Below are 12,017 nucleotides of genomic sequence, written 5' to 3'. Positions count from 1 at the left end.
GACCAAACAGTATCTTGGCCCTCTGGGAGTTTGTCAGAAAGTGTAAGCCTCAACAGGAAACAGAGGCTCTTTCTTCTTTCAGTTCAATACCCTTCCCATGTCCTACTCACCAGGAAAAAAAGTGTGTTCACATCCCATCTAATTTACAACAGAAGATACCCCCAGCCTATCCCCCAAACATAAAAATACAAGTCTATGCCCCTAGAAGGATCAAACCAGCCTAATTCCCTCCCCACCCCCCACCCTGAAATCTTGCTACATAAATACATGTATGTGTTTGATTATAGTATAAACAGCTCCCAATCAACTTCCAGTTCTAAGCGTCAGCAGCAGCCGTTGCCAAGCCCCGGGGTCCTGACCCATTCCAGAGGAACTTGCCATTCTTACTCAGCTCCCGGGCTTCAGGGTCATCATTCCAGCGCCGCTTCAACCGAAGCTTGGGGGGCATCAGGGCATCTTCTTTCTTCTCAGGTGCACCGGGCTCTTTGCCAGGCCTGTCCTCACTGTCTTCAGTCACTTCTAGGGGTTCTTCACTTGGGGTGCTAACGGGTACAGAGGGCCAGACAGGCGGTGCGGCCGGGCGGGCAAAGATGGTGCCTTTTTCCTCTTCTGTGGTCCTGCTTGGCACACTGCCCTCTTCTTGAGAGCGCTCCTCCTTTTCTCGTGCCGACTGCCTGAGACTCTCAGGATCCTTCTCAGAGGCTGGTTCCACCTTAATTCTCGGGGGGACAGGAGCCAGCGTGGGAACAGTGACAGGCGCTGCCTCCTCGCTGCTCTCCACCCTCTCCCGGTTCTTCCGCCCGACAGGTGGGGGCTGCAGCTTGATGGAAAACTGGGTTGACTCTTCAGGATGCATCTGGCACTGCAGCGGTGGAACCATGAGCCCTGGGTAACGAGGAAATGTCCGCGGACTCAGATGGTAGTTGAACACAGAACAGGCTTGAGAATGAAGGTAGTGTTTCATTTCCTCAGGGTTGAAGGAGAAGCAACTGCTGCTGGTGAAGGGGCTCAGGCCTGGCGACGGGCTATAGGAGAAGATGGTGGGAGTCAGGGAGAGGGCTGGTGAAATGGGGACATTCAGGATGCCTCCACGGCCGGGGATGGGAGAGATGGCGAAGGGACTATGGGGGTCAGGGTACATCCCTGGCCTAGAGAACAGGGGAAGCATGATGTCAGGTTTGCGCTTCTGATGGCCAATCCCTCCGCCGACAGCATTTCGGGAGGACATGAGATCCACACCCCGGCGCCAGTCAGCGGCTGAGCCATCCTCCAGCTCCGAAAGCTCCACCTTTCTATCAGTGCCAGTGCTTGACTCCTGGCCAGAAGCAGTTAGGGAGCTAGCAGAGAACCGCCCTGGCTGCACATCACTAGTTGGAGAATGGGTGTCCAGAGGTGGGAAATGGAAGCGGGAAGAGGCTGTTGGCACTGGTGGCGCACTCTGGGGAACCACACCTGTGAGGGAGGAAAAGACAAAAGGCCACTTTGGAGGTCTGGTCATTCATTATCAGCAATTTTACTTATGCTAAACAAGTATAAGATGTTGAAGAGCAACAGAAAATAAACATTCCAGCTGGACTGAATCCCTCAGCTGCCTGTCTTCTCAGCTTCCTATACTCAATTTAGTTGCCACCTTTCTCTAGAGTCTTACTCACTGTCTTCACAGTACTCATTACTATCTAAAATATCATTTACTTGTCTATCTGTATTCTAAAACATAAATCCCATGAAGGCAGGAACTTCCTATTATTTGCAAGTAGATTTCCAGCAGTTCAGGGCTTAATAATTAGTAGGTGCTTAATAACTACCAGTTGAATGAATGAATGGGTAATACAGCCTTGTCCTCTGCAACTCTAAATACTGTATATATATCACCTGCTTTAACTCTCAGCTTTGCAAATCATCGTTTCTTATTTTCATAATTTTGGCCATATCTATAAAGTAAGCAAACAAACCAAAACCAATTAACGAAACTGGGAACGATATGTATGTAAACAATGCATTAAAAGCCTGAACACCCTGCACCTCACATATATGAACACGAACAAGACCACATTTTAAGAACAAAAACAGATCACAAAAAGAGGCTATGTTTGTTAAGGTAGGTTCTCATGGTGTACCTTTTATCATTTCTGATACACAATCACTACTTTGTAGAGATTCAAAAATTTTTAAATCTCTCCAATCTATTTTCTATTATACATATTCTGTATAATGATCTCCACTACCATCCTGCTTTCAAGCACTGAGGACGCTGCGAGAAAAGTCGAGTACCTACCACTTCTCCCAAATTCACAGACTAAAAACAGAAGCTCTAGGCAGAAACCAACACTGTGCTACACATGTCAACTTCAGAGCCTCACAAGTTCTCAACTCCAAAAGGTCCTTCTGACAATCAGAGCATAAGAGAGGTATGAGGCCTCAGGGACCCTTTGGGCGCCTGGGAGGCATCTGTGGCTTCTATCACTGATGATGTCAGGAGGGCTATTTTTACTCTGAGGGAAGGATAAAGGAGAAGAAAAAGTAAGAAAAACCCAAATAAGTGAAGTGTGGTGATCCAGGAGAAGAAACAAAAAAGGTGCACGAGATACGATGTGGGTAGGATTGCTTGCAGTCTTCTATTCTTGTTATAATTGAGTCATCCTCAGATAGGACTCTGGAGTCGGTAGGTATGTGCAAGATTGTAGCTTTCTTGGCACATGTGCCTGAGTAACACTGTGCCAGAGCAGCATTTCAAAATGATGTTCCACAGAAAACTGGTCTGCAGGTCTTTTTTCTAAAACCACTGATTTAATTGCACAATTAGGAAAAACAGATGGATGACCTTGAATATAATTAGAGTCAAGAGGGTCTCCAAAGTATCACTTCTACTTCTAGCTTATTACAATGGCTAAAATTCTATTCTTTTTTGATTCTCCTGGATCTTTATTTTGTATTAAGAGCACATCTATTCAAAAGCAAAAAAACACTTCTATGTGTTCTGAAGGACTGAGTAAGTATAATGTGGGGGAGAGGGAAGGGAGGTGGTAGAGAAGGTCTTGTCTCCTAAACAATTTAGTTTTTCGCTTTGTTTTTTCTAAACTGGAGGGTATCTCAGTCCCTACACAGGCTAAGGTACACTGTAAATCTGCAAAAAGGAGACAGAATACATAGCATTTTCCAAATGCATTTAGAAGGAGTGAAGGAAGGCGATTTGGAGGTGGCATTCTGGATCCCTCACCTCTGAGTAACTGCAGCAGCCCTATTTTTATATGTTGTATCAGTATGTTGAGATAACAAATCTAAGATTTTGTCTGAAAACTAAGTTTGCTGCTTAAAGACGTATGAATAACACTGCTTTGAAGAAGACAACCTTCGTGGAGCCACTATGAAATCAGAGTAGTAGGGCTGGAAAACGTGGGTTTGAAACTTAGTTCCAGCACCTTCTACCTTGTAGCCTGGTACAAGTAACCAACTGGTTTTTGAAACCCTCTAGCAAAATGGAATAAGGCCCTTGTCTAAGTTCAAACCCCGGCCCTACCACTTAATAGCTGTGTTACTCTAGGTAACTTACTTACTTTTCCGTGCCTCAGTTTCATTACCTGTAAAATGGATAATAACAGGACTAATCCTCATGCTATGAAAACTACAAGAGTTAATATTTGTAAAGTCCTTAAACTGGTACCAGCGCATAGCAAACTGCATGTGTTTGTTAAAATAAATAATTATTTGACAATAATCATGATTAAAAAAGCAAAATTTTAAAAGGCATATATCATTTAAATATGGACCATATATTAGATAATAGTATTAGAGCATGTTAAAACTTCCTGGGTATGGTAATGCTATTGTGAGTAGAAGGAGAATGTCCTTGTACTTGGGAGATACATACTGAAGTACACAGGGATGAAGTGTCACATCTGCAACTTAATCTCAGAAGATTTAAAAAGTATATCGGGGGCTTCCCTGGTGGCACAGTGGTTGAGAGTCCTCCTGCCGATGCAGGGGACATGGGTTCGTGCCCCGGTCCGGGAAGATCCCACATGCTGCTGGGTGGCTGGGCCCGTGAGCCATGGTCGCGGACCTGCGCGTCCGGAGCCTGTGCTCCGCAACGGGAAAGGCCACAACAGTGAGAGGCCCGCGTACAGCAAAAAAAAAAAAAAAAAAAGTATATCGAAATATAAAGCAAATGTTTATCTATTGATTAGTGAATCTAGATAGAGGATATATGGGTGTTCGATGTTCAATTTTTCCTGAATTCTTCTGTAGCTTTAAAGTTTCCTAAAATAAAGATAAAAAAACTGGGGTGGGGTGAAGTGAGGTCTCAAGTCCATCCTTGAACTGGTCTGCTCTCCCCCCACAACCTGACAGGTAGCTCTTTTCTTTTTGCGGTACGTGGGCCTCTCATTGTTGTGGCCTCTCCCGTTGTGGAGCACAGGCTCTGGATGCACAGGCTCAGCGGCCATGGCTCACGGGCCCAGCCACTCTGCGGCATGTGGGATCCTCCCGGACCAGGGCACAAACCCGCGTCCCCTGCATCGGCAGGCGGACTCTCAACCACTGCTCCACCAGGGAAGCCCGACAGGTAGCATTTTTACTAGTATCTTCTGTATCTTTCCAAGGTTTCTTATGTAAGTACATTTAAAAAATACATTTTAATGTAAATATTAAAAATACATTTAAACATTAAATATTAAAATAATAATAAAAAAATTTAAATGTATTGCTTCTATTTTTAAAAACATACAATTCAAAATAGCCCAACTGTATCAACCCACTATCTAGACAATATCTCTCTAGCCTCCAGGATCTTAATCCACATAGCTCTACTTCTTAAAACATTTATCACATTCCACGCTGTATTCTGAATTGTGTTAAACCTCATATATCTTATCTCTCCTGCTAAATTTTAAGTTCCTTGAGGGAAAGAACTCCCCCATAATCTTTTTCTTTGTCTTTAGGGCTTAACACATTATCTGTTTAACAAATGAATGAATCCCAAACCAGAGAAGGAATGTATGATCTATTTCAATAGCTCAATCTCTCAAGAATTGTTTCCTGAGAAAGTGTCCAACAGATAACTGTATTCAAGCCACTCTGATCAATCTTTGACTTTGCTGTCATCCTTAATTTTTTTTTTTTTTTGGCACGCAGGCCTCTCACTGTTGTGGCCTCTCCCGGTGCAGAGCACAGGCTCCGGATGAGCAGGCTCAGCGGCCATGGCTCACAGGCCCAGCCGCTCCGCGGCATGTGGGATCTTCCTGGATGGGGGCACGAACCCGCGTCCCCTGCATCGGCAGGCGGACTCTCAACCACTGCGCCACCAGGGAAGCCCTGTCATCCTTAATTTTATCATTTGTAAAATGAGGGTACTGAGATGTATACTTTATTTGGCTAGGAGAGTTGCATGAGTTAATTCACAAAAACATAGGCAAAAGAACCTCCAATAAGTAGATGTTCAATAAATGTTACATTCCTTTGTCATCATAAAAGTTAACCTGAAACATCTGGTCTATCTGGGTAAAAGTCCTCTATAAACTAATGACTCTAGTTCTTTGGGGTTATCTGCAACCAGGATGTAAAAACGAAGCAGTATCCCTAAAAGTTTTGCTTTCCCCATGACTTTTTGATTAGGATCTTGAGCTTAGTTAAGGATCAATGTTGGTTCAACCACCTTCAGGCACAATAGGTGGTGCTAGGCCACTACTGTTAGGTTTCTAGACCAGAGTCTTCATATAGTGAGGGTCCAGATTTCCTTTCCCTGGAAAAGCATATTACTCCCAAGGGCTGATGATGCCCCATTCCAGGCTGTCCAAGTGGCTGGACTTGTGGGTTTTCAATAGAAAAAAAATGGGTCAAAGACAGAAGAACAAGACTCACACTCTGGTATACCCAGCTAGAGTCAAAATTCCTCTAGGTACACAGGAGGGGGGTAAGGGTGAAAAATAGAGGAAACAAGATTCCAGTGGCTAGAACAGGTTTGATTTCCTAATGCCTCTCCCTCAGGCACAAGGAAAGAAAACAGGTTGTAATTAGAGAGATGCATTCCAATACCACTTTTATTTTTTTTTAAATGCATGCCCCAGGGACAGAAGGGAGTGGTTACAGAAGAGATGGAACTGTAATGATAGCAGCATCAAGCTAAAACTGCCCTAACTTGTTGTGTGTAGTAATTACATATCTGCCACGGATCTCAGCATTATATTCTCTCAGCCACACCCCTGCTCTAATTTTTCAGGTTTCTTCCAACTTTTCTCTGAGAAGTTGTAATACTACAGAATCACAATCAGATTTCTTTGCCTTGTACAATGCCACAAAGACAGAGCATTAATGGACTGCTCAGAAACTAGTTAAAACACAATCTATTTTCTTAGGCAGGGGTCTGATTTGCATCTTAAAACAAACAAACATCCTTATCAGAGACTGCCTTCTGCAACCCTGAGAGGCAGACCCAAAACCTCTGTGAGAAGCTGTAATGGAAACCTGTCCTGTGGAGAGCCTAGAGGGGAAGGCTTGCAGCACTTCAGAGGAGAGGTGGTCAAGTAACCCCAGAGTCCTGTTCTCTGAGGCGTTGTTGGTGCAGATCAAAGACACTGCTTTTCACTGCAAACATATGAACCTCCTTTCTGTGATCAAGGATGCTGTGGTTTTGATGATATTCACTTGATAAGGGTGAGCTTGGTTGTTTCATAGAAAATCGGAAGTGTTTGTAGAAGCTAGCTCTTGTCTATAAAAGAGCCACTGGGCAGGGTGTTAAAACTCTGAGTCCTGAACTTAAAGATCAACACAAGCCTATGGAACACCATTCCTAAAGAGGACAATGCAACAATATCTAGAAGATGACAAATAATATGCAGAAAAAGGAACCAAATAAACCAAATCTATCTTGATGCTGCAGAGTCTATCACTTCCTGTGAGATGAATGGGAAAACCTGAGCAAGAATGCAGAGGAAATCCAGGGGATCATATTACTTTGGTGTTTCTAAATACCCCTTAAACATGACAAATCCTAGATCTGGGTTTTTTTTTTTTTTTTTTTTACATTGAAGGTCTCTCTATTTCTGATCATTTCTACAACTGTCCATTCAAGGATAACTCAAACATGTGTGTCTCAAACTGAATCCTCCTCCAGAAATTTAGGTTCATATTTGACTCTATAAACACATGTCTCTAAAAGTCCCATCAACTCCCTAAATCAACATATCCTTCTGGAATCCTGCACCCCTGCTGGGATCACCTTTCCTTTTCCCAGTCACACTGAGCAGATTACAGAAACCATGGGTGTGTTTTCCCTTCACAATGTACCTATGTCCTAGATTTCAGTTTCTGAGGGTCCAGAAGAAAGCTTTTGAGAGAAGCAACCAACTAGGCAGGGTATTACAGCATTATATGCTGGGACTTACATGATCACCTATTAGACCTGGGTTTTTAAAATTCTTTTTCAACTCAAAATTTATTCCCCACCAAGAGAGTTTGCATCTTACCACTTGACCGTATGTTGATGAATGGGTAGTTGGGCATCACCAGCTTGTTGAAGTTAAATTTATAAGTAAACCTTTTCCCTTTTGTTTTATGAAGGATCCTCTTGTTGTAATAGTATCTGTAAAAACAGGAATGCACGTCAATTTATCTTCTAGCTACTGACAGTTTTTGATATACTTAGGTAACCACTAAGATCAACAATTCTTGCTGAGTATTACTTGCAATCATCACTATCATTCTTTTGCAGCCTTGCTCTTAGGTTAGAGCTGGGAGACCTAAGAGCGTACTTTTCCCATTCAATTTTCAACTAAATTCTAGTCCTTTACAAAGACAATCTCACTTTGAGATCCTGAACACCTATCCTAGCCCCAAACACCTTTCTTCTCTATCTCTCTATGGTTTCAATTCTTTAGTCCATTTCCTTCCTGTTCCACTGTATGTCACTGCCTTGTTTCTCCTTTCTGCCTTGCCCAGGTGGGGGCAGACAAATCTCTTGTGAGACCTGATGTGGTTAGTCTGGAGGCCTAAGCTCAAGGCATAGACAAAGGAATGTAGAACTGTTTTATGGTGGCAGGTCAAACAATGGTACACCCTGATCTGGAAAACAGCCGTCAGCCTGGCCTACTTCACTTTCAAAAGGAAGTGAGAGGCTCCAGCAATGCTGCTGCCCAGATTTTACATTCAGGGTCACTAACAGTGAAGGAAGGCAAGGGGATTTCAATGTACCTAGAACCTTGAGGCTTGAATCTATTCAGTGGCACAGGTTATAAACTGGCCCCTGGAGGGCTAAAGGGTTATGAAATGTAAAGACTGACAAGGGGAAAAGAAAACCTGCGAAAACTTATAGTGACCAATCTTTAGACATGCTGGAGCAACCTATGAACTGACAACTCACTGAGCTCACTGACTGGTTCCTGAATAGCTATAGGGCACTACCATGCAGTGAGTGCTCTCTTGTGTGCTTGCTTCACTCTTTTTCTAGTTTCTTCCAGGAGAGCCTAAAAAAAGAGAAATTCTAAGAGATTTCTAACATGGAAGTGTAAATTAATCTTTTGGATTATAAATGAGCTCCAATCCAGGTTTCACCACACATTCTCGCCCACTACAGAGCAGAACTGGCTGTCAGGATCCAGTGCCAGCCACGTTGGAATTCCCTCCTACATATAACCAAAGATATGCCTTTTCTCCTCCTGTGCCTGTGCTACCCAGATTCAATAGCTCCCACTCCCACTTTAAAGCTACACCTAAAAAAAAAAAAAAAAAAAAGCTACACCTATTCACTAGTGTAGTCTCTTATCACCTGATACCTTTTTAATCTAACATTCACCAAACTACTTAAGTCTCCTTCCAATGTTAACACAATGGATTTGGGAATCCTTTCCCTTACCTCAGGGCCCGGCTCAGCTTGTCATAATTCATCTGTGGTTTGCACTTCCTGCGGCCCCAGAGGCGGGCCACCTCGTCTGGATCCTTGATGACAAACTCCCCGTACTCTCCCTGCTGCCAGGCGATGACATGGCGGAACTCCTCCTTCTGCAGGAGCTCCAGGATGAAGTGCCATAGCTGGATCTGCCGGGAACCCGGGGACGACTCTGTTTTATAGGCCCAATCAGGAAACTGATACCCTTTAACATGAAAAGGGCAAGATCAAGGTAGTCAGGAGCTAGGAACATACATACCTGTATCCCCAATCTCACATTCCAATGCTCAGAATCTCTAGAGTGCTGTGCAAACATGCCACAAACACCCTTTCGGTCAGCTGGGGCTAACCACAATAGCCGAGAGGAAAGCAGAGAGAAGTTACCTTTCCTTGTGGCAATCATTAAATCTGATAAGAGCTGGGCAGCAGCACCCAGGTGTCTAATCTCTTACCCTTTCAGATCTTACTAAATCTCATGCCTACTTTCTGTAAGGACATGAAAGTTCCAAAGGGAACAAAAAGGAAAGATAATGTTTTAGGAAAATACAACCTTACCCTCAAGGTTGGAATTGTGTCTCTAACAGGAAAGAGACTCTAAAGCTCGGGATAAGGGTGCGGTGACCAGACATGTTAACATTCATCCATAGGAAACAAGCCTACAACTGTCCTAGCAGTATCTACCCTGTCAAGAGGCTGTCAGCCATGGCCTGGCATTTGTGAACCAAGCCCAAGTGGAGAGAAAAGGAACCACTGAGGGACATTCCAGGTATGTCAGAAGATGATTAACTTCTGCTCACCTCCACCTCCTTCTGGCTTTTCCACGATGCTACAGCCTGCTTTCATTTTCACCCTCCTGCTGAGAGATACAAGCCACATCAATTACTTTAAGGTGCTATTTATTTATTATCCTCCCGATGTTTTCTGGTACAGCCTTTCCCCAAACTTCTTTTTCCCTGTCTTTCCCTCCTTATGTAACCCTCTTTCTTCCAAACATGTCACCTCCAAACTGCTAATCCCCAAGCCATCAAATGATGGTGCTCAAGTCATCAGCTTCAAAGGCCATAATTATCTCCCAGCTGACTTTAAGCCACAAATTGTAAACAATGTTTTTAATATTTGCTTTCTTCCTCCTGACCAGTCCTTCAAATGTAAAAAAGAAAGGGTATGGTGAAATGAGTCCAAAAAAGCAGCCAAAACAAGTCAAACAGTTTGTCTTCTATTACTAGACAGGCCCAGATGCCAAGATACACAAGCCTGAGTTCACCCAGATGTAGCAGTTTAAAGAAGAGTTAAAAAAAAAAAAAAAATCCAAAGCCATCTGATTGTCACTCAAGAATGAACATCTGATTTTGATTTACTTTCCTAAATTATGTGAGATGGGAGAAGGAAAACTTCTCCCAGTCAGAAACTGCCCCTTCCTCCTTGAAACAACACCCTGGGATACATTAAGTAAACACACCATATGTACAGTTACTCTATACAAAAACACACACACACTCCCCCAATTTTTCTTTGAGAAAAAATTTTACATTTTCTCCCTTTAACAGGAAGAAAAAAAAGCAAGCATTTCTGGGAACCTTCTGTTCAACAAGTGGAGGGAGTCTGGCTGTGATTTGAATTCATTTCACCCAGATTTACAGTTCCTTAATAAATTTCCTGTTCCTAGCAGCAAGCAGCCTGTATCAGTCAATCCTTTAACAAAAAGGAGGGAAGGGTAAAACTGCCAGAGGGATATGCGGGCAGAAGGCAGATCTACCCTCACCCAGGCAGTTCCCCAGGGTGAATGACAGGCCCTCAGTACCAACATTAGCAGGAGTCTGGAGGCAATGTAGGTGCCTTAGTGACCCTAGGGTGGGGTGGGTACAAATTCCTAATCTTGAAATTTCATCTAACCTAGGATTCCTCTAGATCCTTTGAATCTTTTTTCTCACCATACACATTAAGAAGACCAGCAACTTTCGGGCTATGAAACTACCGGGGAATGAGGATGAGATACATACCCCAAAGGAAGGAAAAAACAAACATAAACACAGACACAGAGTTACACACACAAGATACACAATAACAAGGCCCCAGAGCTGAGGCAGGAGTTTCCTCTCCCGGCTGCTTCTATCTCCGTGACAATGAGAGAGAAAAAAACACTAATTTCCCCACGGCTCCAGGAAGCTGCCCGGGACGCTAACAACTAGATTGCTCTGTCGGATCGCGGGGTCTTTATTCTGCCACCGGAATGCCTTCACCCACCACGACTCTGCGATCCAAACCCCGCTGCAACAATGACTTGCCCAGGAAGCTCTCTCCCGACGTCCCAACTCCCCGATTTCACCCATAAAGGCCTCCCTCCCAGGGGCCCGGAGGCGCCTCTCCATGCCTTAGGCAAATTCATTCCGAGGACACTCTGTCCAAGTAGGATCACTCATCTCAACTCTGCAAAGCCCGGCAGGCCCCTCGCCTCCCTCGGACCGCGACCATTCCCCAAAGAGTGAGGCTTGCAGAGTCTGGTGCCGCGGATCCCCCCTGCAGCTCCCGGTCCCGACTTCCGCAGCCTCGGGAGCCTCCTTTCTACCTGCCTCCCGGCCGGGCCTCCCTCGCCCCGTGGCCTCGAAGCTCCGCGGAGCCACCGCACGAACACTGCCTGGATCCCCGTCGCCCCTCAGCCGCGGGGCCCCCTCCCTCCCCCGCCCCCCGCACTGGGGGAGGCCCGGCTGGGTTGGTACGTGGCTCGCCGGGCGGCCCCGACCGCAGGGACGCCGTCCACGCCGAAGCCGGGGGTTCTGCCCAGAGGAACCTGGCGGCGAGGCCGGGACTCACCTCTCCCCCGCACGGTCCGTCTTCGGTCCGGTCTCCTCCGCGGCGTCTCCGGCTCCTCCTCATCCACCCCAGCAGGAAGTGACCTCCTCGGCTGCTTTCGTCACTTCCATCCTCAGCGGAGAGGGCGGGGGAGGGGGCGGCGCCCTCCTGCTGGTCTCGCAGCCGCGCCGCGCCGCGCCGCACCCAGCCGCGTCTCCCTTTCCTTTCTCCTTTCCTCAGACGCCGACTTCCGCCCGCACCCAGCCCTCGGCGCGCGCTCCTCCCGCCGCGCTGCCCGCGCAGCCACCCCGGCGCGGCGCGTGCGTCACGTTGCGGGGGCACGTTAGGC

General features: G+C 45.6%; 1 protein-coding gene across 1 annotated transcript; it reads right to left on the bottom strand.

Annotated features, from left to right (window-relative positions):
* Positions 1 to 138: 138 nt before the first annotated feature.
* Positions 139 to 11,973, bottom strand: LOC103069941 (ETS variant transcription factor 3). Its single transcript, XM_007457862.1, has 5 exons — positions 11,690 to 11,973; positions 9,676 to 9,734; positions 8,846 to 9,083; positions 7,461 to 7,576; positions 139 to 1,452 (listed from the first exon to the last, which is right to left on the bottom strand). Exons 2-5 carry the CDS (start codon positions 9,719 to 9,721, stop codon positions 317 to 319), a joined length of 1,536 nt encoding a protein of 511 aa, XP_007457924.1. The 5' UTR covers positions 9,722 to 9,734; positions 11,690 to 11,973; the 3' UTR covers positions 139 to 316.
* Between the last annotated feature and the right edge of the window lie 44 nt (positions 11,974 to 12,017).

This window comes from Lipotes vexillifer, unplaced genomic scaffold, assembly GCF_000442215.2.
Source record: "Lipotes vexillifer unplaced genomic scaffold, Lipotes_vexillifer_v1.1 scaffold238, whole genome shotgun sequence".
NCBI lineage: Eukaryota > Metazoa > Chordata > Mammalia > Artiodactyla > Lipotidae > Lipotes > Lipotes vexillifer.
The sequence above is the reverse complement of the archived record's forward strand: the minus strand, read 5'-3'. Positions and strand labels throughout refer to the sequence as shown.

Bases quoted from the DNA above. Each gene is read 5' to 3' on its own strand.
- LOC103069941 (XM_007457862.1), bottom strand. From the start codon at position 9,721: ATGAAAGCAGGCTGTAGCATCGTGGAAAAGCCAGAAGGAGGTGGAG. The intron at 7,577-8,845 runs GTAAGGGAAAGG...CTGTTTTTACAG, and splicing joins AAGCTGAGCCGGGCCCTGAG to ATACTATTACAACAAGAGGA. The intron at 1,453-7,460 runs GTAAGATGCAAA...CCTCCCTCACAG, and splicing joins CATCAACATACGGTCAAGTG to GTGTGGTTCCCCAGAGTGCG.